The sequence below is a fragment of the Chiroxiphia lanceolata genome, chromosome 13 (assembly GCF_009829145.1).
Source record: "Chiroxiphia lanceolata isolate bChiLan1 chromosome 13, bChiLan1.pri, whole genome shotgun sequence".
Classification (NCBI taxonomy): domain Eukaryota; kingdom Metazoa; phylum Chordata; class Aves; order Passeriformes; family Pipridae; genus Chiroxiphia; species Chiroxiphia lanceolata.
Window position 1 is genome coordinate 3,135,837 of NC_045649.1, and position 26,916 is coordinate 3,162,752.

Here is a 26,916-nt window from a genome sequence, read left to right on the forward strand (position 1 = left end):
CACGCTTCTTTCAAAACTTTTATTCAACAATATAGAATTCTTTTAATTATAGTATTGAACTGTCCATCATGATACTACACCCCCTGCAGCCCCCGTGTCCTGGCAGAGACGGGCACAAGCTGGCTAACCGTGGTCCATCAGGGGCTGGGGGGGGCAACAGCCAGAACAGAGGAAGGAACAACTAACCAACAACTGCTTTGCACACCCTTCACATTTCCATGCTTTCTGGGTCAGGAAGAGCTCAACAAGGAACCAGAGGCAGGAGAACCTTTAAGGCCCGGAGGGAAGGGCTGAGGTCACCGCGGGGCGAGTGCCGTCCGGGCCAGGCGCGCCGCCCGCTCCGAGCCCTGCCCGCGCCGCGCAGTCCGCCCGCCGTCGCTCTACACGCGCCGATGGGACGTTTGATTTGGTTCTCATTCTGCTTATGGAAAATTGGGAGCAACAGCATCGGACCTGAGGAGAGACGGGAGGAGGGAAGTGAGCGTCACGGGGCACTGCCAGCTCAATGCAGAGCTCCTCCAGCACCAGGCGACGAGATGGCCGGGCACGCTGCCCCATGTCCTGCCACCCTCCAGGGTACTCTCCATGGCCCTCTGGATGTGGGGACAGCAGGGGAACCTAAGCCTGGCTTTGGAAGGGGCAACAGGGGAAGGCAGGACCAAGGAGGGTAATGGGGAGACATAGTCCAGCAAAGCAGAACTTTCATGAACAGCCAGGCACAAGTTTGGACTTTTTTCTCCCCAACCTCCTGTGTTAAGTTTCCCTCCGCTGCTGCAAATACCTTCTCTAGACTCATTCAAGACTCCCATCATGACACAGCACACTAGTAACAGGCAAGGTGGTGAAGTTGCTTACTTGCATCCATCTCCTACTGCATCCCTCAGTGCCTGCCAGGGCTCTGGTTTGGAGCCTCTCCTCTTACAAGGCATTCAGCCAAACTTACGCTCTACCTCTGCTAGAAAGCTGGGGCCAGGCCACCTGAAAGGCCAGGAATGAAGATGCATGTCTCTCAGTCCTCTTACTTCCTAAGGACAAGACACTCTTCCCCAGTTCCCAGCTGTCCCTACAAGCAGGAGATAACTTTGCTAAGGTCCAGAGGAGAGAAGGGTTTTCTGTTCCAAGTGCTGGGAGGGCTGCTGGCTGCAGAGACAAACTGGTATGAGCTGCAGTGAAGCATCCACACTGCCCTAGGATCAGATCCCTGGGATCCACACCCTCTTGCTCCCAGGCTACTCTTGCTCAGCTGCTGTTTTCCTCTGGGATCAATCTGTCTCTGCTCATCCTACTCTAGAGCTGGGGTAGGGATGTGGGGAGATAAGGGGCAGGTTGTTCCAGCCTCTCTACTTAATGCAACCAGGGAAAGCCATTTAATTTGCTGGAAGAGCAACTCTCTTCCTCTGCTTGAGGGTACCAGGAAAGAATTTCTGACTCAAGTTTACAGAAACAATACTTCCCAAAGCACCACCTTGAAATTCCACAATCAGGTTTGGACACTATCAGCGACCAACATTTTCCACCTATTAAAATTCCCACACTCAACCCATTCTTCTCCACACCTCTTCTGCCTTGTCCCTCCAGAAGCTGGGAATGCCAACACACAAGAGCTGGAAAACGGACAAGCTCCTCCCATAGCAACTTGGACAGGCCATGAGAAACATCCACTCCTGCCACTTCTCCATGGAGCAGTTCAATACATGTTTAAAAATCCGTCCAAAACTCGATGTTAAAACCCCAAACCAGCCCTGCTGGTATTAGCACAGCTTAAGAGCACAAGAGACCCCCCTGCCCCTCAGACCAGGCAGCCCAGAGGTTGGGCAGATGGAAGAGAGGGCTGGGAACACTTGCCAACGCCTTCAGTGGCCTCAGCAGGAGAGCAAATGTCAGCAAGGCTGTGTGGCACAGCAGCACATCACAGGCTGCTCCTCAGCCTGGACACACATAACTGCTCTCATGCACCACTCACCTCCCAGGGTGGGAGGAAAGAAGAACTACTCCCTGCTCAGCACATCTTTAGAAAAAGCCATCCACCCAGGCTGAGAGCAGATGAGCAGGGGGTACACATGTGGAGAACCCCCAGCTTCCAGCCATGCATTGGTGACCTGGTCTGATCTGCCAGGTAACAGACAGCCCGAGGATGGACCTTCAGGCACCAGCTGTTTGAGTCCAATGTACCTCAAGAGCCCACTCCCAAAATCTCACGCCTCCTCTGCGGCCCCGTGGCAGCGCAGACAATCTGCCACAGTGAAACTCTCAGGGCTGACAGCATGAAGTGGGACCAAAGACTGAGTGAGACATCCCAAAAAACTCAGACAAGAGGGGCTGGAAGAGCCAGCCTGCGCTACTGGAGGAGACAAGGCCTTCAGCTCTCAGGCCCTCTGGCTATCACATAGATTTGAGACGGCAGACGTTCAGACGTATAGATATTTATTGGTTTCAGTGAATTATACAAATGGATTGACCTGCTGTCGATGCCAATAGAACTTTATTGGAATATGGAATGTAAACAGATGTTTCAAATAGAAACATTGCAACCTTATAAAAAAATTAACTATTTCAACAATGCCGCAGAAGGAAATTCTGTGTTTAGGTGCTGGTGGGAAAACACTATCTCCAGCGTCTAGGTTTGAGTGTCACCAGAACCACTTGATGAAGTTACACACAGAACAAGTAGAGGAGGCAACTGTGAATTGTGGGGCTATAAAGCCATCGAGGGATCTGATGAAAGAACCCACAAGACGAACCCCCCACCCCCCAACAGGATCGGCACCCCAGAATTCAACAAATGGCTGACTTTGTTAAAACACTGTGTGGGATCCCAAGTCCTGGATCAGTAGCTGCACAGCCCCCGCCCCGACGCCGTTTGTTGATCCTCCCCCCTCCCTGTGCTCTCCTCCCTGGCCTCCTCTCCACTCCTCCATCCTGCGGTGCTGGATTGAACCGCCCCAGAGCTGTGCTCTGGCACAAGTCTGCGTCTGGCACAAATTCTCATGGGAGCCACGTCATGAGGTACGTGGTTGCACACCTATCACAAGAAATCTTGCAACACTGACTTTCCTGAGCTCGGTGGGAAAGTCTGGATAGTCCCTCCCCTCTCCTGCCACAAGAGCAGCCCTCACATTCACAAGTTTCCAAAGCAGGTCTATTGAGTTTCTTCTCAGAGCGAGCCTTTGTCAAACACACTGGAGGGGGGGATCTCCTCTCCCCAGCAACTCGGATCAGTGCCTTCGTTTAAATGCTCCAAACTAATCCTGAGATGCTGCTGGGTTTGTGGGTTGTTTTTTGTCAAACTCCCCCCCGCCCTCCCCCCAACCACCCCGGCATTCACAATTGAAACTGGAATTCAAGGGCCAAATTCAAGCCCAGAGTGAGCAGTAAGGACTTAGACCTCAAAACAGAGTTGCACCTGCTGACCCCCAGCCTGAATTTGGTTCATTCAGAGACTACAAGTCAGAAAGGCAAGTTTAGAAAGAGGCATGCTAAGGGCTGATGGTAGAACGACCAATTTGTCCCCACCAGCGTGGTGGGGAAGGCTGGACTGAGAAGGAAGAGAAGGATCCATAGAGATGTGAACCAGAATCAGTTGTGTGGAGCCCTGGGGATATCACTACATGTTTAGCTCTTGCAAGACCATTTGCCCAGGGCTTTGGTACCACAGGGTTAGAGTTACATTAACCACAACCACCAGAGAGGAACTGAGGTTTATGACCCCCCCCAAGGTTAGATTTCTGCCGAGTATAAAGGGGAGGGGAAGGAGGGGGGGGTCCTTGGTTCTTTTCCCTTCACTGCGTGACCGAAGGTTTTGCTTTTATTTGTAAACATCTTGAATTACCCGTCGTTTTCCAGTCCTCATCGCGCTGTTGTCATGCCACTGGAGAGCACAGCGTTTTCTGAGCTGGGCTGGGACTGCTCCTTCACCACTGGATCTGCAGGAGACAGAGCAGGCAGGAAGAGGAAACAGTATTTAATAAAAGCGGAAGCTCCACCCGGGCAAATCCTTCCAGAGAAGCTGCCCTGGAAACTCACAGAGCTGCTAAGGCTTTCGCGGAGCAGGGAGCCAAAATTCACCTCCACAACCCACAGCTCCATCCCAGCTGGTCCCAGCTACTCCACAGACTCACAGAAATAGGGGTGCTCCATGGCCTCCTTGGCAGTCAGCCTCTGTTGATGGTCATATCGCAGGAGCTTGTCCAGGAGGTCGAGGACTTCAGGACTGACCAGGTGTCTGTTCTCGCTGTGGATGAAGTTCTCCCAGCGCTTCCGGGAATGCCTGCAACGGGACCAGCTGTCACCAGCACGGCAGCATCCAGAGGTCCCGGGGGAATCACCTGCCACAATCCTCCTCTGAGAAGAGAGGCTGTGATGAACGCTGCCTACAGCTCTTCCTTGCACAGGCAACTGCTCAGCAAACACCTGCCAAAAGGGGGAAACCCTCTTCTATACCTACACAATTGTATGGATGTCCTGTGCCTAGGAAAGGCATGATCCTTTCTGTCTACAGGGACTAGACAATGGCATGTGGCAGCAGGCAGGGTGACACCCTCGGGACCAGAATTTCTCTGACTTGCCAGCCAGCCCCACAGAAGTTGTCCTCACTGTTCCATCCACCTCTTGTCCTTTTCAGGAATCTCAGCTGGGAGACTCTGAGCAACTCAGCCCACACTCAACTCCAGTGTCTACACCTCCACTTTGAGGATGTGAATGAGCAGGAGGGAGAAGAAACAGGGGATGGATCATGGGAGAGGCAAAAGAAAAGAGCCTGCATTTCAGTGATGACACGATGCAAGCAGCACTGTGACCCAGAAGATTGAGCAGGCCTTTGCTGAGAGTGCTTCCAGGGCACAGACATCAGTTTATCTCCCTCTCTGTGTCACAAGGAAAAAGGGCAGCATTTCACTTCTCCACTTACTGGCCCAGGATGTCATTGAAGTGTGGGTCCAGTTCTATGTGGTACTTCTTGAGATACCCATAGAGCTCATCTGTGCCCAGGACCTTCGCGATGCGAACCAGCTGGAACAAAAGGCATATTCAGAGAGCAGAAGGGCAGCCCACCACTCTTTTGCAGAGGCAGAGCTGCCCAAATCTAAGAGCAGTCCTTCTGGAAACATCCCAGATGGAAGGAATATCTCTCTTGAAACTTGTTTTTGCAACGTGTGCAGAAAAAAAATTCCCACACAAGGCAGAGAAGCAAAATCCCAGATGGCTTAACCAACATGCAACAACATCCTCCCAGCATGGTGATCTGACCCTCAGAACCTCCCCACCATATACACAGAAATGAGCTGGGGACAAACTTTTCACACAATAAGCCAGGTAGCAATGTCTTTACTTGGTCATAATTGTCCTGGCCGTGGAAGAAGGGCTCCTTTCGGAAGATCATGCTTGCCAGCATACAGCCTAAACTCCACATGTCTAAGCTGTAGTCATACATCTGAGGGAAAAAGGAGAAGCTGTCAGAAAAGGCACACTCACCACAGCCCGGTTCCCCAGCTGCACAGGCAGCCTCAGCCTTTGCACTTCACAGCCAGCCTCTCTCCAACCCAGGCAATGCCCTGACAGGCAAAACCAGACAACCCAAAGGTGGCTAAAGTGCAGCCACAAGTGACATCACTGGGTAGCAAGGAGGAGACAGATTCTTACTTGGTAGTCCACAAGGAGCTCTGGTCCTTTGAAGTACCTGGAGGCCACACGGACATTGTATTCCTGAGCTGGATGGTAGAATTCGGCCAGACCCCAGTCTATGAGCCGCAGCTGGACACACAATAAAGACACACAGAGTCAGGAGCCACTTTGGCCATGCTGGCCAAACCTCCCTCGAGCAAGTGTAGAGCCTGGGGTGGAGGGAGGCCCTCTGATGATAGGGAATGCTCTCAGCAGTGCTCTGTTCAGGCTCTTTCTCCTAACACCAGCTTGTGGGGCAAAGCCCAGCTTAGAGAGCTGCTCTGCCTCCTTGAGTCCAAGCACACTGTTACTGCTGGGCAGCTGGTTCCTGACCAGCACCACCAGCCACAGCAGACAGGTCGTTGCATACTAGGCAACAGGCAAAAGTCTTATCCCACTGTTTAGAGAGGCTGGGCTGAAGGCAGTGTTGATTTTACCTGGGGGTTGAGAGCAAAACACGGGGTAGGAGGGGTGTTCACCACATCCTGCAAGGCTGACCATCTCCTCTGCAGCCCCAGGGAGGGATGACCTGCCGTGTTACTGAAGGACAGTGGGTCCAGTAAAAGATTCCCTTCCTTACAATCCTTGCCTTGCCTGTTCAGCCTCTCCTGCCTGGCAGAAAGGACCTGCGGAACAGCAACTAGTTCCCTGCTACAGATCCAGGTCCCTGGGGCAGGTACACACAGCACCCAATGGGGGTGTGGGTACCAGGATGGGGGAAGTCCCTGTGCTGCCCATTTCCACGGTAGTGAGCTGGGTACAAGCATTTCCTGGGACCTAACTAGCACATCCCAGCACTGAGGAAGCCATGGACTCCCACTGTGGTGCTCCCCAGTGGGACTCTGGCCATCTCCTGGTGCTGTCAAAGGTGGAGGGGACCCACTAAAGAAAGGCTAAAAGGGTCTGTGCAGCTGCCCAGGCTATGGGTACAGAGGCAGCAGAGTTTCAAGTTTCCCTGGAAAAACCTTGCTTATAAGCCCTGGTGTCACAGTACCTTTTTCTGTTGGTGGTCTATCATGACGTTGTGGGGTTTGACATCCCTGTGCATGATTCCCATGCTGTGACAGTAATCCAGGGCCTGGCAGACACACACACACATTAGACATGGCTGTAACCACAGGCACAGCGTTAGCAATATAACAGACAGTTCTCAGCCAGGAGCAAGAGCTCATGAGGAAGTGCCGTAACCCTGGCACAAGAAACTGGCATTTTCAGCTCTTATGCTGCACGTGGATGAAGTGGCAACCTGGCAACAAGCCTTTATGGATCTTGACTGCAGTCACAGTCTTGGAACTGTGTTCCCTGCGCAATCATCGAAGAACATGATCCAGAGACGTGTCCCACCCGGTGACAAGCCCAATGCTCCAGCCTGGGTAGCCCTGTGTTTCCCAGGTCATGCTCTCTTCCCCAGAAGGGGATGATTCTTACATGCATACAGTTTTATGGCCTTCCAGTGCAGCTTTTCACCTGTGCCCCGAAACACACTTAAGCCAGAAAGTCACCTCTATCCTGCTGATTTAAGCCAAACCTGCAGTTAAAAAAGTGATAGCACACGAGGGAGAGCAAAGCTGCTTCAAGCTTGAAGGCAGGAGCACACATAAGCTCTCCAGCTCCATGACCTTGCACCACTTGCCCCCCCCCCAGCGCAGCTGTTCCCTTGACCAGGGGGATGAGAATGTTGTTTTCTCATCTCCAAGGGGAGGGAGATCCATCCATCAACATCTATCAGATGCTATGAGATCTCCAGCAGCGTGGAAAGAGGGTACAGCCTGCAGTCATTCAATATGCAAGACACCAGTGCCAGAGAAGCAACGCTGTCCTTGGGCCCCTGCCACAGCAGGAAGCAAGGAGGCAACAGCTTCCATCACAGCAAGGCCTAAGAGAATATCCCTGCAATGACATGTGGCCTCAACCCACAGGACTCACACCACTGTGGTCCTGGGATCTCCAGTAGAGGAGATCTGTAACAGGTTACACAAAGTGCTTCCAGGGATGAAGCTGTTCTAGTGTCTTGTTTTGCCAAGGCTGGATCATCTAAACTTCATCATCCCTCTCACCCTAATCCCGGGTTGCCTTAGGCTCCCTCCAGCCTCTGGTAGGAAGGTCCTTCTCTTGCAGACAAATGAACAAGCTTGGGGGTGCAGAGAAGAAAGCCTCCCTCAGGCCTGCTAGATCTCTTTCATGAAGTCTCCTGCAGTCAGGAAGTCCTGGAGCACAAAGGGCTTTCCCTCACCTGGTTCCACTCACTTCCAGAGGCAGGGGAACTGGAAAGTGCCAGCCCAGAAATCCCAAGGCCCTGCTAAGACCTGACACAGCCAAGCTGCTGCTCCAGCAGGTCAGCACAGAATTGCCTTGGATGGGTTGAACCTGGAAGCTCTCCCTAATACCCTGTCACCTCCCACGTCCTGCAGCTGGAGATCCTGAGAAGCTGTGCAGCACATCTCACAGACCTGCCATGTGGCTCCCTGAGCACTTCCACAGGGAAGTGTAAGCTAGGCCAGTTAAGAGGAGGTATTTAGGATACTCCTCAGTTTTCATCAGAAGGGCAGGGAAAGCTTTGGCTGGGAGGTCTCAAAGGAAAATACCAGTGTTATATCAACATATAACAGCTGGCATAACCAGAAGCTTTGTTCCCCATGACCACATTCCCAGGGTTTTGGGACCACAGGGCACTGAGCTGGCCAGCTTATTCTTGATGTGCCCTAGATCCCCCACCCAGAGAAACAGGAGTCTAAGATCAAGTGGGCAGAAGTCACCTTCTGGGTCTGCATTTGAACAGTGCAGCAGAACAAAGTCTGCAGCTCGTAATCCCTCTCTTCCAGTCTCCCTAGAAACCCAGCTCTCCAGCCCTGCAAATGCCTCTCAGTGCTTGTCCTGGGTCTGGCTGGAGGGAGTTGATTTTCCTCGCAGCAGCTCAATGGTGCTGGAGACACAGGGAGACCAAGCACAGCCCTACCCGGTGACTACCAGTCACAAATGCTTCCTGGGGAAAGGACAGACCCCAGAGAATCAGAGGCTCTTTGGAGGTGACCTAAGGTCCCCAGTTTAGCTGCAATAATTCACAGCAACAAGCCAGGTAACCAGATCTCTTCCCAAGCCTTCCCAGGTTATGAGACATGGATTCTGCACTGAACACAGGAGAAGTAACCACTCAGTAGCACTGCCCCACGAGCCCTGCTACCGCTGCTCTCATTCCTGGCCTCCCCATCCAGACTGCCATATGCAATGCCACTCACCTTCAGCAGCTCATACATATAAAACCGAATATCAAAGTCTGTCAGGATCTGGTACAGTTGCTGAAACAGATTTGGGGAGGGAGGAAGAAAAACAAAAGAGAAAAAAATAAATACTCCAGATTTGGATTAGTTTCGTTTCCTGCACCCCACTTTTCTCCAGTCATTGATCCCATTCCAGATTTCCTGTGAATGCCACCATTCCCGAGGGCTGTCCTGGCCTCAGACCTGCCAGGGCTACACACTAGGGAATCCCAAAAGTATGCAAGAGCTCCTGTGAAATGCTACTGGGATCATTCAGACTTAGCTTCTTTCCAGCAGGAGATGGGCAGGCTGTCTGTCCAAGGAGAACAGGGCAAAAGCCCTTCAGAGCACACTGGAGTTGGCACAGATGATTGTGACTCTCTGTTGTCAAGTCACTGTGATGACTTTGCATGTCAACATCGATGACAGCATTCAGAGCAGGTTGGGAACACATGAGCAAGGTGTCCAGGTGCTCAGGGTGTGGCAGGGAAAGAAAAACTTTAACCTAAAGGAGCACAGGGTGGGGAAATACAAAGGGGAGAGACAGCCTTAGAGCCACAGAGGCTCCTCTCTATCCCAGGATAAAGACTAAGGCAACTCAAGAGTGCAGAAATGCTTGTAGGGCCAAGGAGAGCACAAGCACAAGGAGAGCTCAGAGTCTCAGGGAAGTGCTTGTTACCAGCACGAGTTCACCACCCTCCTCTCCTGTGTGTCCTTCTGCGGCTGCTCACGCAGAAGTGACAGAGATCCAGGGTGTACTTTAACCTGCACTGTGCCACCAGCACCAGCATTGGAGAACTCATCATCCTGCTGCTCCCATGCCAGCTCACAGCTGGCCCCAAATCTGCCTTCTGCTCTATATCTGTCACTGGCAGCGGTGTCAGCCCAACCCCGTTGGGCTGTGCTCTCATCCAAGGAAAGCAAGGCAAGATGCCAGGGCAAGGCAAGGAAGGACACTCACAGGGCAGCAGTGGGACCAGACCTCTCTGCCCTTTCTTACAAACAAGGATCATCTCACAGCTCAGACAAATCACGGATTGCATCAGCACTGGAGCCAGCTGCCCATCACGGGGACCACTTGGCAGCTTCAGGAAAAATCCCAGAGCAAGGGATTGAAATTCACATTCCAAGAGAGCAGCTCTAGCCCTGGATCCCCTCCAGGCCCATGCTGAGATCCTCAGGTTCCTGCCTTACTCAGGGCCATCTCCAAACAAACACCCCCCGATACTGCTCTTGGAAATCATTTGACAACATACAAGTGTTACTTACACACACAGAGCTTTAACAGCCTCCAGGACACAACTGCATTGAATTCTCGTGAGCTGGGATGATCCTAACGCTTTGGAGCAACCCACTGAAGCAGACAAGTGAGCAGGGAGTAAAAAAGTCATAGCCACAGGCTATAGAGCTACAGCAGGGATAGATTTCCTGACTCTGATGCAGGATGCAGGGCCAGCAGAGGACAGCTGAGTCCTTCCAGAAGTCTGTTTAAATGGCTTGCTAAGTAATAAACACTATGAGAAATGTGTGTAAAACATGTCTTTCTGGCATTCACTACCCTATCTGGCAACATCATGCACCTAGGGAAGGAGGAGGGCAGGACAGGCAGTGGCAGAACAAGGCTAGACCTCATTTCCCCAATTCTCTGGCTCCTCTGCCTCTTGCTGCCTGTAAGGAGGGAGGGAATGGAAGGAAGGTCACTAAAGTCTTTCTTCACAGACCCGCAATGCTGTCACTTCTCTAACTTGTGGCCTTCAGCGTTGGACCATGATATGCCCATACACTGCTGGGCAAACAGCTTCCAACAGATTTCCCTGGAAGAGCTACCTGCGAAACCCAGTCCCCCCAGTGCCCCATGCTCTGCTCTGTCCCTTTGGAGTAGAACTACCAGAAACATCACTGTGGGGATCACTCAGACCCAGCCCAAATCTGCTCAGCTAGCTGCCAGCACTCTGGATCCCAGGAGGCCTCAGAGACCTGGGCCGGTCTCCTTTCTCCATACAGAGCACAAGGAAAGGCCGAAGCCACCCACAGGCAGCCCCTACCCCTCTCCAGCTTTTGGTGATATTTTGGCACACATCACATAACCAAACCAATCATAAACTAATCCTGTTACTGCCTGAGGAGACAGAGACACGCTTCCCCTGCCATGGGGCTGACAGGAGCTAAATGCTCATTCCTCTCCCTTGAGTGAGCAGCACAGCTGGCTACGTGCAGGAAGCAGCATCTGCAAAGCAACAGGGTGGCTGCGAGGAGAGACACTGCTTTGGGGTGCAGGGCAGGCAGCAGGAAAAGAAAAGGAAACGGTTCCCAAAGCATTCTGGCCTTGGCAGCCACGCAAGGGAGGGGAATCTTTTATAATTCTGCATCGCTTATGCAGGGCAACAATCATTTTTCAAACAAACCTTGGATGCACAAGGATAAAACACGCACACACATTTTCCCTTACAGCAATTTGGCCTGAAAATGCACCAAAGTGCAGGTGAAGTGGAAGACTTGACTCCAAAGCCCACTGAACCCACAACTCCAACAGGCTGAGCATCCTGAAGCAACCTTCCTTCGCTCACCTTTCTTACCCATCTCCTCTTCTTGAGCTGCAAACCTGCTAATGTGTTTTAAGAATGAAATAGCAAACCCAAAGCATAACTGCTCCTCGAGACCTGGCTCTACCCCCTTCTTTCCTGAGGGATTTGCCTTTTTGGGGCAATGAAAAGCACAGTACCATGTACATTCACAAAATATGTGACAGCTGACAGTGGCTGAATTACAGGCGTCTCATCTCTAGTTTGAAACCAATTAGCAAAAGACATTTAATTTCACTGATGATCCCCCAATTGACCATGTGGCTCTGCAGTGCAGTTTTCATTGAAGGCAGATGACTGTGGGGAGCTTGAGCACTCACAGATGACAAGTAATGCAGCAGGTCTGAAGGGAAACACTAGCCCTGTAACACGAGCTGCAGAACACGCATTTAGTCTGGTTCCAGCTCATCCTCCTGCAAGTGCAGTGCCATCCCTTCCAGGAGGGACCCAGACAGGTAATTTAAGAAAATGTAATCAGCTCTGGGGAGGTATCACCTAAGTCTCCTGTTTATACCATCATTTAAAAATAGCCAAACCATGTGGAATACAAGCTTGTGCTTCTGATCTGGAATTGTTCACAGCCATGGCTTAGGCCCCACAGAACTGCAGTTTCTCCCTAAGGAAACCCAGTAGCCATTTTCATGGGTGCACTGACCTGAGCAGCATTCTGCCATTTGAATGGGTTAACAATGGGCAAAAGCATTAACATTAAGCAAAACATAATAATGCTGAAGGAAAGAAACAGCCAGAAAGGAGACAACTGAGCAGACATCCAAGCTTGTGAGCAACTACTGCCAAAAGGACAGAGAAAAAAGCAATCCTGTGAAGTGGTCATCAACCCCCTGCTGCACATGAGCTGCCCTGGGAACCCCCTCACACATCCTGAAGGTGATTTGCCAGCGAGATGCTGGTTCTCAACAGTGCTGCTGAACCCAGACATGGATGCAGAGATGGGCAGATCAAAACAAAGAGAAGAGGTCCTTGTCACCTGGATTAGCTCACTGTGGCATTTAACTCCAGCAGAATTTGGCTGCCCTGGGGGATCAGGACTGTGGAGCAGAGAGGACAACGACTGGGTGCTTTCCAGCTGCTTCTCCTGTAGAGGTACAGGACAAGCACAGACCTCCAACACAGGTGGTCTCATCTACTTTGTGCATTTTCTGCTTGGCATTTCAGAGCAAGGGAAGAGACAGCTTGGGAGCATCTGTTGACATCAGAAGAAGGCACCCACAGGCACCCTTAAGTAGCAGCAGCTCTATAATCTGCCAGTGAGCTGCAGCCCCAAGAACCTCCCCAGACAGGCAGAGAGCTCATGGGAGTGTAGCTCAACCAACCCACACACCCCAGACACAGCTGGGGAAATTCAGGTTACAAATAAGCTCTGAACAGGAGCAGCCATACCGCATGCCCTGGGGACACACTTGCGTTCCCAAGACGAGTTATTCCTGCCTTGTACCAATCAGCATCAGAAGCTTTCTGTCTTAGACTTGCCCAGCTGTGAATTTGGAGTTCCCTGAGGAGCCAGGCTTTCTCCTAGGAGCCTAGAAGAGGTCTGCTGCAAACTCATACAGTTGTTTCTAATGCAACAGCCAGACCTGAGCATTGTTACTTCTGCTGTGGCCAGCCCACTGCTCCTTACTGGTTGCAGCAGTGCCTGCTCCAGCTCTCCATGTGCCTGGGATGGCTGATGGATCATAGACTCTGAGCCCTTCATTTTTCAGTTAAGAGTCCCTGTTGGCCACCAGCCTCGAGGTGCTGCTTAACACTCAACTTCATGAACATATTTCAGTTACTGGGTGATGTCTTGGATGACAATTTTTTCCTCTAAGGACACAACAGAGTGGTATAATCACATTTTGACAGGAGAAACATAAAGCAATCCTTAGCAAGGTGCTAAAGCAACCTATTTTATCTCAAGCCATATATTAAAAATAAAAATTAATTAATTAATTGATAAAAAAAAAAATCTCTAAATAGAAAATTAAAAACTTCCAGGATCAGCCTTACAAAGAGGCTGTGGGTCACCAGGAGAAGCACAGGGGTACATTCCCAACACACATGCAGCACTGGAACAGCCCAGCTGATGTCAACGAAGCTCAGGCAAACCAAACCTGCTCTAATTAGCCCTGAAAGGTCACCACATAGCACTCCTCTCATGGCTGTTTACTTGATGGAGGCAACGCTCATCTCCCCGCCCAGAGCTGTCAGGGCAGATGCTGCTGCAAGTTACTATTATTCTGGCTCCTGCAGTAACTCTCTACATGAGATTAAACAGCCCTAAGACCCCACTGCAGCATGGCTGCAACTCTGGCTATGCACCCACATCCCATCTGGCAGCATCCAGCTTGCCAGACCCACTCCAAAGGGACAGAAACAACGTGTCTTGCCCTGCACACAGATGGTCTGGGAGGCAGCTCCTCCTTTCCACCAACACCAGCCCAGAGCTCTTCTCTGGGTCTTTGGTGCATCTGCTTCCTTTAAGGCCTGTACCTACATCATGCTCCAGCACAGACAGGAAGAAAACCCACCATCCCATAACATGGAATGAAAGAGATCCCTGAAGAGTGCAGGAGGGATGACTGCTGGCTTTCTAATGGCTCCATTAATTCTCCACCACTGACTTAGCAACTTAGGGTAAAGACTCACATGGGGGAAGCAAAGATGCCATTAAAATAGGTGTGTCTGCTAATTACAGATCCCTTTTGTCTCTCAGTCTGTTGCTCCCAGCCAGAAACATCTGAGAAGCAGAAGTAGTTGTAGCTGCATTCAGAGGAGCCTCCTTTTGGGAATGGGTAATACCCCTTGGAGCTCTCCAGAAATCAGAAGAGCCAGGGAATATCCTGCAGCCTCAGGCAAGCAAAAGAGCTCTTAAGATGTATTCAAGAATGCTCACTACCCTGCTACAAGGCCCATTGGCAGTGGGAATGTGTTTTCCATTCTCTGCCACCCCAAAGTCCCCAGGTCTGAAGGATTCCAGAAAAAAATTGGGGTTACCTGCTCCATCAACTGCACTGCCGTAAGCAGAGCACCACAGCACAGGGATTAACTTGGGCTGAATATATAGCACAGCAGTGATTACTAAATTGAGAGGGGAGTAAGAATATCTAACCTGTTGAACTTACTCCTCAGAGCTGGGAGAAGATGCAGCACACAAACTTTTTATTCCTTTTAACCTAGAGCCCAGTAACAGGTTTCTGATTTACATGGAGAAAACAAAAGTGAAGCTGACATAGGTGAAAACTCCAAACTCCCCCCACAGCTCTTCAGGGTTATCTGGCAATCACAGCACTCTTAACAGAAATGGGAAGCCTCCCTCCTCCACACTCAAGCAAACTCACCTTAAAATCTGTGTTATTGATGTACTCAAACACCAGAGCAGGGGTCTTTGACTGCAAGGGAAAGAGAGTCATGGTTTAAAACACTCACTTGACCTTTCTTTGCTCCAAGAGACCTTAAAAAGCCTTTGCTTCCTGCCCAACCCTCACTAGGGAGAGCAGGGCAGCAGCAAGACAGGGAGGGCAGCACAGCCCTGCTCCTGTAAAAGGTGGAGGCAGCTCTGCTTATACCCCACATGCCAAGAACCACCTCGGCATTGTGGCCAGTGCTGCTCCTCCCCATGCCAAGGGGCAGGGACAGCACTGGGCAAGGCAGAATGTGTCACCAGGAGCTAAGCCCTCACAGCTCTCCTTGCAGGAGGAAGGTCAGCCAGGACTGCCAATGCTAGAGCAGCATCACTTCCTCTCATGGCTGCCAGCAGGATGGGAGTCACAGACCTCAGCCAGCTGCTCGGCAGAGAAAACTTCCCGGGAATGGGTCAATTGTGGCAGTGCAGACCAATGACATGACTGCTGGTCACTGGGTAGGACAGCAACCAGAAGGATCAAAGTGCTTCATTTCCAGTTGCCCTGGCTGGTACTTAGGCTCCAGATGCCAGACAAAAGCTAGAAGGCTACAGGCTCTACTTTCTTATAGGGCTTCAAAAGATTTCCCCCCATGAGCCAAGAAAACTCAGAAGACACAGAAGGAGTCTTAAAGAGTCTGGGGAACATGGAAAGGAACAGGAACCCATCCAAACCTGCTCCATGCCTGCAGCCAGAGGAAGGGCAATCCCACCACACACAAGACACACGGGCACCTACCACTGGATCCTTGACAGTGTCAATCAGATTAATGATGTTGGTGCCACCACGTAGATTCTCCAGAATCTTAACCTCGCGTTTTATCTTCTTTTTCTTCACTGGCTTAAATAGACAAAAGAAATTAGAAGTGAGAGTCCTTTCAGAAATGAACACTGATTTCTGCCACCGATTTGGACTGGAACACATCACCTCCCCTCCTCTCTCTGCTCCCACCCTCACAAAAGAAAATTTTTAGCTCCAAAAAGGAGACAGACATCTTGCATGAAGAATTTCCCTCTCATCCATGAAACTTTTGCCCTCACCAGGGGAAATCAAACTACTCCAGATCAACATAACTGACTCCAGTGGTTAAAAGCACCTTGGACTGCTATGTGGTAACCTCAGCACACTTATTCTATGTTGTGCATTCAGAGCCACAGGATGAGCATGGTGGACCTATCTCTGCTTTTGCTTACCAGCACAAACCAGTTTTTTACTCCTTAATCCCAATCTGTTTTCCCAACGAGTACTTTAATCCCACGAAACAATGACCTGAGAGTCTCCAACACCAAGATTTCCAGTAAGCTCAGACACTTCTATGCCTGTGTGCACGTGTAGTTCACTATCACCCTGAGTGCACAGCCCCAACTGCACTGCATGCCACTGCATCCGTACACCATGATTGGTTTTAAAGCCTACAGACATTTTAAACAGTTTTGACTCCTCCTCTAATCTGTGCAGTCTCAGGAGCTCTCTTTGCAAAGTAAGCTTTTCTCTGGACATCACCCTGTGGAGAGTGACAAAGAACAGCTGCTCCCAAGGCAGGGACTCGGAGCTTGGGTTGGATTTTACACTCTGCTGATCCAGCGGTTCACTTTAATGCAAATAATTGTTTCTGTAACTCATCCACTCCCAGGACAACTCTAGCTCTGTGCCTGCTGGAAAAGAAAGGCAGCTTAGAGGAGATAAGAGGTGAGACTTTCTTAATGACTCTTGGCTAGTGACCAGTGTGAGCAGCACTGGCTGCGAGTCACCAAGTCTAGCAGTCCTTCCTTGCAGAGCTGGAACATCCCCTCCTGCCCCACAGCAGCGCTGGAGAGAGCTGCAGAGACATCCTGGAGGGACTGGTAAAGCCCTGTCTCTGAGGTTTGCTGATGAAAACACTCCTCTCTAGGCATTTAGCTTTCTAAAACATTCACCATCCAGCACGGAGTCTGGTGTGTGAGGAGGGGTGTAATGCAGAATGGCAAAGGTATGAGGCACCTTACCAAAGTGATACACATTAGCAGATGTCTGTGTGAAGGACAAGTAGCCACAGGAGCTCAACAGCTCAAACTCACCACCTCGCCTCTGCTGTAGCCTCCCACTTCAGGGTGCCGATGGGGCAATTCATGCTCCCCATACAGGCAAATCCAAGGCAATCCCTGTTTCAGACCCCTCACAGGAATGTACAAGCAGACAGGAGAAGGAACAGAAGGTTTTATATAGTGGGAAAATATGGCATTTATGTAAGTGATAAAATATGCTGCCTTTCAAGGCTCTTCAGGTGGCTGGAACCTTCAGATTTGAATCCTGTCCTTCTCCACTTGCAAGTTAAAAGGCAGCAGCTAGACTTTCAAGCCAAAAGATGAGAATCTCAGCCCGAAGCAAAGTGCCAAAAATAACACCGATGCCAGCACAGGGAGCATCAGCACCTCATAAAGCCACTGTGGAAAATGGCAGCAAGGCCAGGGCAGCTGCCAGCCAGAGCTGCAGTGATGTGGGGCAGCGCTCGCCGGGGAGAGGGCAACCAACAGCCCCGGGGCAGCACCCAGACACAGCTGGAGCTGGTGGGAGCCTGGAAAGACAAGGAGAACCAGCCAGAGCAGGGGGATGTAAACCAGCAGAAGTGAGGGCTGTATTTTTGAACCCCAGAGGAAGATGCTTCATCAGGGACTGATTTCATTTATGTCAGCATGGGGATGGACACCGCCCTTGCGTCACCCACGTGCACAGATCTTACCAGAAGGCCAAGATGGAATTAGAGGACGTAATTTGGTTACTCTGCTTATCCACTGAGGCGAATGCACACACAAGCTGTTTTCCAAGGAACTTCAAAGAGGAAGCTGAGGTACTGCCATCCCAAAGGCACTCACTGAATCACAAAATCACCACAGACATGCATCACAGCCTCTCTGCTGCAACACATGCACCTGATCAGGAGCTGAAACTGTGCCTGAACACAGCCAAGAGGACCCAAAGCCCACTTTGAAATACCCTTTTCTTTGTATTGTAGTCATTTCAAGGGCCTTTTGCATCAGTTACGTAGGGAAGGATATCCCTCTGAGATTTCCCTTTCTCCTTCTGTAGTAACCACTGTTCCCACAGGGGCAGAAGTTGTTGCCTTCCAGTTGTTTCCACGTTTCCACATTTTTCAGGATGGGAAAATGATGCTCTGTATTATCTCTACCAGAAATCTGGCCCTACCCACCACACACTTATTAAAAGACAAGAGCAGACAGAATCAGTGACTTTTGGAAAAAAGGAGAGAAGAAAGTTGGTCTTTTTTTAATGAAATGCCTGCAGATAATTGCCAACAGCATCATCTCTGACATCACTGACGGAAGATACTCCAGCAAGCACTGTCTCAGCAAGAGGGAGAGTTAAAAGCCATTGGCTGTTTGCACTTTTTCTTGCTAAGCTGCAGCAGTGCAGAGCTCAGGCCAGGTTGTCCACACATGGCCACACCATGTCCACATCAGCTGTGAGCCAGGACAGGGCCTGAGAGGCCTCAGGGCTGTAATCAGTACATCATCAGAGAGCTCTCCTCATGTGCAGCCAGTGCTCAGAATGGGGTTTTCCACCACTAGGGAAAGGGGGATGAAGCAAGGAGAAATGCCACGGGCTGAAGTAATGTCATTTTAGAGGCAAAATTACTGCCTAGGAGTGTCCTCAGAGAGAGATGAAGGGGAACAGAGCATTTCCCTGTTTCAGATTTGCAGGAGAAAACAGGTGGAAAAACTGCTGGCCTCCTCCTCCTCACTCCACAGAGCTTTCACTGTGTCCTGCCCACATGTCCCACGCCATTGCTCCAGCCACACAACTGCAAACACCACTGGCCAGCCAAGGGCACATCACTGGGGCCCAGCTTCTGCCCAGTAACCAACTGCAAGTCCAAGTGACAGCTTCCAAGCCCAAGGTCTTGCGTCTGGCACGTCAAGCACCTCGGTGCAAACCACTGCAGCACATGGTACACTGGAGGGAACCATTCAAACCAGACAAACTCTGTTGACTTTGCTTCTGTCCCAGACTCTGGTACTGTTGAAACCACAGGCAAACAGCAGCATATCAGCCATGCACTGGGATTAAGTCTGGGTTGCTACAACTGTCTCTCACAGTCACCCGATCTGTCTCTCCAAGGATGTTGACTCCAAACACACATGGATTAAATGTGAACTGAAGCTATTATGGCCTCCAACCATCTGCCTCTCCCAGCAGGGATAGCTTCTAAAACACCAACCCTTGCAGCCAGGGTATTTTTAACTGTATTCATTTAAGGCTGTTCTATTAAACCAGGCTATGAACAGCAGCATTTCAGGTTGTTTCCTACACAGGCCAATCCTCCTGCCCCGGGAGGGGGATTTCCAGCAGAGGAAAGGAGCAGCCACCTCGACAAAATGAACTGCCCTTAAGTTTGATCTGAGTTTGCGAGGCAATGTTTTATACAGGTGCAGACTCCAACTCCATCTGTTCCCACACCAGAGGCATTTCAAAGCTTTCCTCCATGTTGGGATTCTCCAGTGACCAGTATGAGTCAAACCCTTTCCCTCTGAAATGGGCTCCAACACAGTCTCTCTGCTCTATGCAAACACCTATTTCCACAAAATCTGTAGAAACTTGACAGCTTGGAGACTTCTGTCGCATTTGGTTGGAATTGGCCAACCAGTGCAAAAACTACTGGGGGGAGGAGGGGGAGAAAGGCTGACAGACAGCAGGATTGCATAAGGCTTGTTTCCATAGGAAACCAGGCTAAAAGACATGTCTCAGTTTAACCGTGTCTACACTGGGAGGGGTTTAATTACTTCTACTGCAGCAGTACCCTTAGAACAACATTACTGTCTAGCACAAGCCAGTTTTCCAGATTCCCAGGAAATTGCTCCTTCCTCAGGCAAACTGGAAGTGAGGTGGCTGCAGATGGTGGAGACAAAACATGCAGTTCATGGCTGTCCGCTACATTGAGTGCCCAGAGAAGAGGAACAAGGTGACCTCCAGCCACAAGAGGATGGCCTCTGCTGGACCCAGCAGCTCTCACTCGACTGTCCCCAGCCACCTACCCTTTGCTGCAGGTTTCCCACCCTATCAGTCAAATGGATCCCATAAGGTTGCTTCAATCCACTTGAAAGTCAGGCAGAAGAGGCAGTGACAGCAATGCAATGCCGTCCCTCTGCAGAGGTGAGAAATGGCTCAGGATAAGCTTTGCAGTCAGGAAGACGCAGAAGAAAACACCTCTGTGACCAAGAGAAGAGATCCTGGGTCATTTTCCATGAGATCACGTAAGCTTGTAAGCAGGGAAGGAGTCCAGCTGCAGCAAACACCAGCTGGGAGAATTAACATTGTTTGCTAAAATAAACCTTTAAATACAAGGCTGCAGCCATCACTTCCTGTCTTGAAAAAATAAATGGCTGCCTGGTTAATCATCTTTTTTGCCTGGTTTCTAAAGCAAAGGGAGCACACACTCTTCTGTCAGGTGCTTCAGTTCCAGCCTTCCCCAACAACCTGGGGACCCATTGCTTGAATTCAAGCAAAGAGAGAAATTAGATTTGTTATCCAAAGTTCTCTGCGCATTCTCACACTGTGAAAGGAAGGCAGTGACCAGGAAGGCATGTGAAATACCAGCTAAGTCCAAAGCATAAAAATCATTTTCCATTAGCCTAAAGCAGGCAGGCCAGCAGGGCACACACACTGCCTGCTGAGGAGCACACGTGCTGCTCTGAGGAAGTCCCAGAAGGTGCTGGGTTTTGCCCAGCAGGTGCTCTGAAATGGAACTGGGGTTAGCGCAGCAGGGAAGAAGGTTTAGCAGTCAAAAGATACAAACCCATGAGAAACTGAAGTGATGTATTCCATCACCCCACAAAGGTCCATTCTTTGCTCACCAAACCTGAATAGCCTGGAAATACCATGAAGCTTCCAGCGAACAAGCAGGGAAATCTGAACACACAATGTCCAGGACCAGCAAAAGGCTTAAGCAGCATCCCTATGACAGGCTTTAAACATTTAAAAGCTGGCACTAGAAGCTCATTTGTCTCTAGCATTATCAAAAGAATCACAATAATCGGCCTATAAAGCCCGACGCCAATTGCTCAATAGGAAAATTGGCTTCAGAGCAGCTCTGCTTATTTTGCCAGACATCAGCTGGGAAACCAAATAATAGTATTCAACAGAGCTACAAAATCAAGGAGCCCACTCGTGTTAATATTCTGTTGGTTGGTTGCATCTTACCACTTCCAGTGTGGGAATTCAAACTTTCATGTACCCTGAAACTCCTAAAGTACTTCTGCTTTTTTAGTTACATAAAATATACTTAAGCTCGGTAGAATACCCCAGCACATGTTCCAAGGGCAGCTTCATTCTTTCCTTCAGAATGCCTTTCCTTCCAACACAGCACACCCCCAAACTGCCCTCCTGGGGCTTCAGGGCTGCCCACGATACATCAAGACTTCTGCAGCCAACTAAAAGGGAGGTGCATGAGGACCAAGCCCTGATCCCCACCACCACCATTACGTGGGATGGGAATCTTTCCTTCAGCCTCTGCCCCAGGCCCCTGTGAACAGACACAGTGCTGTTTCTCACCCTTCTCCACACAGGAGCAGCAGCTTTGCAGCTCATCAGCTCCTTGGTGCTACACCACACCACGAGTTACCAGCTGCACCTCCAGGCCTCTGCGAGACACCCGGTACTGCCCCAGTTGGTCTCAGCTCAAACAAGGCTGCCAAGCTCAGTGTGGGCAACTGGTGTTTAAAAGAGAAGAGCTGTGTACCCAGCTCTCTTGCAAAAGGGCTCATTTCAAGACTGCCAGAGGAGGAAGTGGGCCAGGGGGAGCTGATACAGTGCATGCAAACACAGGAGGAGCGAGAGACACAGAGCCACCAGGAGCAGGCATTGAACGGCTTTGGTGGAAGGTCACCGATCCAGTCAAAAGCTCCAGCCTGAGGGACCAACATCATCCAATCCTATTTCCCTGTGCAATCCCTTCTGCACACCACCACAGGAGTCATTTCAGCCCTCATCTAGAACATACTGATGTATGTGGGCTCTGAGCTTTTACAGACAGAAGAAAGTTCACCAGAGCCACAGGGCTACCTCCCTCAAGTGGTTCTCTAGCTACTAGAGTGATAATCTGAGTTCAACACTGGAAGGACCTTCCAGCTGTGCCTGGTACGAGCAGCAGCTCTGGAGGGTTCACACAGCCCAAATGGGGCAACAGGGGAAAAACAAAGCCAAACAAACAAGAATGCACTTGTGAAACCATGTACATGGTTGAAAGTTCCAGTGCATGGACTCAGCACAGAGGGACAAAAGCCACCAAAGGAGAAAGGGGCTATTTCATCACTGTGGCAGAACCTCCATTTCATTGGTCCCTCTCCTTGTAGCACCATTATTCCTCTACCTCCACCCACATGTCGTGCCTATGCAAAGAGCAACCACACAAGGAGACAAAACAGCCTCTTTCTGATGGGTTTAATCCTTTGCAGGCAAGTAGAGTGTACGTGGACACACGGGTGCATCAGGAAAGCAGGAGGACTCCTGACTCCTGTACAGATCTGCCAACATGGATGCTGTAATCTCCACCCTGAGCAGACACCAGGATGGAACAGGAGACTGGGCTGGGAAGGACACGGTGGTACAGCCAACACTCACCAACAGCCCTAACTGTGGGTAACTCTAGCAGCACTGTTCTCACTACAAAATATCACCCACAACAGTTACAAGAAATTTGGAAAGTTAACCTTTGGCTTTTAGAGTAGCAACAGTTCCCTCGGGAACATTGTTACTCCAGACCAGAGGATTCCCTTTCAAGGCACACTGGGAGACACTCTGGAGCTGCATTAGCAGAAAACAGAAATGAGAAGCTCATCAAAGGGACAGCACAGACTGACCTCAGCAGTGCACCAAAAATCTGAATCTATGTTGTTAGATATGGAAGAGCAGAGCTGTGCTTTAGATACCTGCATTGGACGTAGACCATACATGACTCACTGGAAACAAGTATGTCTTAAACTTCCTTCGTACGTGCTGAGGAATGTCAGACCTCATCCTGGGAGTCAAACCTTAGCATCAAATTTAAGCAAGACACGACAGCACGCACAGGACATGTTCACACAGTCCCCCTTCCTGGCATGTCCCGCCCCGAAGCAGGCAGGAAGTATGTCCACAGCTGTACTGATGCCAGCCAGATCAAAAAGCCCACAGGAGCCTCCAACACCAGTGAGGCACTATGGGGGCTGGCTAACTCCAGGCCCTCCTACCCGTGTGGGGTAGGAAGGTCAGTACAGTACAGAGTACCCCCACTTCAGCCCTGGGATTTTTTTTTCCTGAATCTTTGCTCCCTGAATAGGTTGAAAAGGTGGGGAGTTGCCCTCCACCTCACTTCTCAAGATAAAAGCTTTTTGGAAGGAGGTGTCTGTGTGGCAAACCAGGCTCCTGCCCCACTGCTTTGCCTACACCATCCTATACAGTGCATCCCAATGTCCTGCTGCAGCAGAGTGAGAACTAACCTGCTTGTTTTGCCTTTTAAAAAAGAGCTGCAGAGTTTTCCCAGGAAAAGTAACATTAAGAGTATCATATCTGTAAAGAAAAGCACTTGACCCAGGAAATGGTAATGTCATTGTTATCTGCACGTTCTTAATTCTCCTCCTTTGCTGACACACATTATGACCACAACTAGCAACATACCATTTTCCCATGGGATTGGGCCTGGTCTTGCACTTGGGGTAGCAGAACTGAAAGGACATGCTGGGTACTGGCCAGGGAAATGGGGTACCTTGCTTTACGCAAGCCCAAAAGGCCTGGGGCACTGTGGTACCAATCAGAGTCATCAGCTCCCTGGTCTTGTCCAGTGCTAAAGTCTTCATGACAAGGTGAGTGGCTGCTGGAAAAGGAAGATCCGTTATCTGCCCCTTCATGCAGCACTAAACCAGGACCTGTGCTCTAGTCTCAGCTTTGTTTAGGCTGAGGGACTTGCCCAAAGTCACACAGGAAATCTCTGTGGCTCAGTTCTGCATCAGACAAAGGGTGATAAAATTTCCTGACCTCTGTGGAGGAGGGTACAAGATGTTCAGGTAGCACAACACCAAAGTAGGGGAAGAAAAGGCAGAGGCAGAAGAAGTACTTGCTCTGTGCTAGCTTGAGCTCAGTAAGGACAAGATGCTTCAAAGAGCAAGGCTGGGAAGAGATATCAGTCACTTCCCATGAGGCAGAGATATTAAAACAGTGACTCTTGCTAGAATTCACTCTAACACATAACATAAACTGTCCTTTAAAAAAAACTTAAAGAGAAAGAAGCAACTGTGCTGAACAGCCACATTCATCGCCCAGCAGCAGTATTCCCCTTTGTCCCATCCCTGCAGCCATACAAAATCCTGAACATTTCTGGTTGCATTTCTCACCTCACAGGATCTGAATTCCTCCTGAATTTGGAGGAACAGAGACACCCAACCTCTTTGCTAAGGCTCCACTGTAGATACATGCAATTACATTTGCAATCAAGTTTGAGTCTAGTTACAGGAAACCAGAGGCACTTTCCACAGATCAGAGTGATGTTATTGCCACACTTCACAGGTTTTCATAACATACACAACGTGGTATTCTGAAACTCACTTTTCACTGACCCACTTTCCACTGAGAAGAAAGTTCATCTTTATTTATCTGGACCTTCTGCTTTTCCTTGCTCGCTCCCAGGAATGCTGTCTGCATGTTAATGTAAGTGGGGAGAGCCAGGGGAACCAGTGGCAACACCATCCGCTTCAAATCTGGGACAAACCAGTCTCCTGCTTGCAGGGCATTAAGGCAACACATTCAGGCCCCAAGGAGAAGGAGCACCCAGCTGCCCTCAGATGACTCTTGCCAGCTGACTCACCGTCCAGAGCTGACAGGCTCCCTAGACGTGACAGAGTTTGGCTGCCACAGGGAGAGGAGCATCGCTCCAGGGGAGGCTCTCTGGGCTGGGAAGAGGCAAGGAGCAAGATTTCTGATGACTTTCCCTGCAATCTCTTCTCAGCCTCCTGGTGCCTTTCTATGTGGGACAGGACCTGGGATCTCAATAAACCACAGCAGTCCTGAAGAGGCCATCAAGGGTTCCGGAGCAGCGTGCACAAGTGCCCAGTTTCCCCAGTCCAGCCACAAGCCATCCTGCCATGAACGCCAGCTCTGCACTGGCTACCTGTGCCTATTGTCTCATTGCAGAAACTCCTGCCTGCACCTACTTAAAAAAAGACAAAAGCTCAAACCACATAAAGCATCTAAAGGAGGGGGAGGCCCAAATAGCATGCCAGAGGAACTTGGCTTGGCGAGGACACGTGAGCCTCCCCACTCTGCCCTGACGTCAGGCTCAGCCACACAGTCTCTCCCAGACAGCTCACCTGGCCACCTCCTTGCCCACAGCCAAAGTTAGGGTGTGTGTGCCTCCTCCCAGAGACAGATGGAAGATCATACCTTTCCCAGGAGCGCTGGCTGGACAAACTATGACAAGTTCTCTGGGAAGCTAGGGCAGATCCCAAGGAAGGAGGCACAGTGAGTGAGTGGGGATGTCAGCAGAGACTGCCAGACACACTATCCGAGTGGATCTAGCAAATGCCTTAAGGCTACAGCCCTGCAGAGACACATGTCCTAGGGAGCTGCTTTTCTTAGTGGCTGCAAGGGCACGCTGAGCTCAGACCCCCCTGCACACTGTGGATGAACGGGTGCCCAAATTCTTAGAACACCCAGGGTCAGAGATCAGTTCCCACATGCTCCTGGGGAACAAGTGACAAGTGTGGCTGGTCCAACAAGTGACAGCCACAAGTGTCAGCCAAGCCAGAACCAAATGTACTTCAATTCTAACCTTTCATTTCTCTCCCCTGCCTACTCCCAGATCATCAGCACAGGGTGTTGCTCAGTTACCACAGCTTGCTGCGTGCCTGTTGCTTCAGTGTCAAACACAGTAAGGCACGCTCTGCACTCAGCCATCCCAAACTACAACCTACCACTGCTGCACGAAGGTCCCCATGGCCCAACCCCAAGACACCCCAGCACACGAGTCACTGTCACTGACACATTTTGGATGGGCTCCTTGAGTCTTCTCAAGTTTCCATAGTGTTTATGGTCTGACTGTGGTAAAGTTCTTTCCTATGTTAGATCCTCTAAAAAGGACTGAATATAAAATTTTGCTTTTTTGACTGCTGAGCATCCCGCAGCCTGGCTCTGGAAAGGCCACATGCCAGCTGTCTGGAGGTTAACAGAAGGATTCCCCCCTCTGGGCTTCGCATTCCTGTTGACATGGCAGTCCCTGGGCTGTTTTAGACAGGCATTGCCAGATCCGATTTGCCAAGCACATGCAACGCTGTTCAAATGTCAGGACTCGTAGCTCTCCCCCTCCAGAGGAGCTCCCAGCCCAGAGCTATGCTGGACAAGGAGAGGTGGAGACATCAAAACATTGCTACAGCACGCAGGATGCCAAATCCATTTCCAAACCCACCGTCCCAGTGCCTTTAACAAGCAAACACAAGTTCTGCGACGAAAGAGGAGATCCAACAGCCCTTTGGCCCTGCCAACCAAGCCCTCTCCCCCTCGCTCCCAGCCACCATGAGTTCACACACCATCAACGGGACACTCACCTTGAGGATCTTCACGACGACCCTCTCGTTGTTGGTGATGTTGATGGCCTCAAAGACCTCGCTGTACTTCCCTCGGCCGAGCTTTCGGACCAGCTGGTAGTCGTCCTGATTGCTGCGGGCACCAAGAGGAGAGGGGCGGTGGGGGCGTGTGGGTATAACCAACAGGGCAGGGGCCGGGGGAAGGGGGGTACTCCTCTCCCAGCCTCCCCCTCCGTCGCCCGCAGCCCCAGGGGACGGCCCAGCGCGGGAGCGGGGGGTCAGGGAACCCTCCCCGCGGGCCGAGGCCCTTCCCCAGGAGGGCGCGGGGGGCCGGGAGAGGGAGGGCGGATCCCCGCGCGGCGCTTTACCCCCAGCTCGGGACGTGCGACTCGTAGTCCCAGTACTCGCGGCTCCTCAGGCTGTTCACCTCCGCGTACACCCGCGCCCGGCTGCCGGCGGCCGGGCCGGGCAT

The 26,916-nt window shown here is 50.8% G+C and overlaps 1 protein-coding gene across 1 annotated transcript; it reads right to left on the reverse strand.

Moving 5' to 3' along the window:
* Positions 1 to 26,916, reverse strand: CSNK2A2 (casein kinase 2 alpha 2). The gene is made up of 12 exons (XM_032701469.1): positions 26,813 to 26,916; positions 26,466 to 26,577; positions 15,637 to 15,738; positions 14,836 to 14,886; positions 8,895 to 8,954; positions 6,653 to 6,736; positions 5,638 to 5,748; positions 5,327 to 5,428; positions 4,907 to 5,007; positions 4,119 to 4,267; positions 3,830 to 3,923; positions 1 to 453 (listed from the first exon to the last, which is right to left on the reverse strand). The coding sequence occupies exons 1-11, from the start codon at positions 26,914 to 26,916 to the stop codon at positions 3,847 to 3,849; spliced, it is 1,053 nt and encodes a 350-aa protein (XP_032557360.1). The 3' UTR covers positions 1 to 453; positions 3,830 to 3,846.

Bases quoted from the DNA above. Each gene is read 5' to 3' on its own strand.
- CSNK2A2 (XM_032701469.1), bottom strand. From the start codon at position 26,916: ATGCCCGGCCCGGCCGCCGGCAGCCGGGCGCGGGTGTACGCGGAGGTG. The intron at 26,578-26,812 runs GTAAAGCGCCGC...TGGTGCCCGCAG, and splicing joins TCGCACGTCCCGAGCTGGGG to CAATCAGGACGACTACCAGC. The intron at 14,887-15,636 runs GTAGGTGCCCGT...TTTCCCTTGCAG, and splicing joins ACACTGTCAAGGATCCAGTG to TCAAAGACCCCTGCTCTGGT.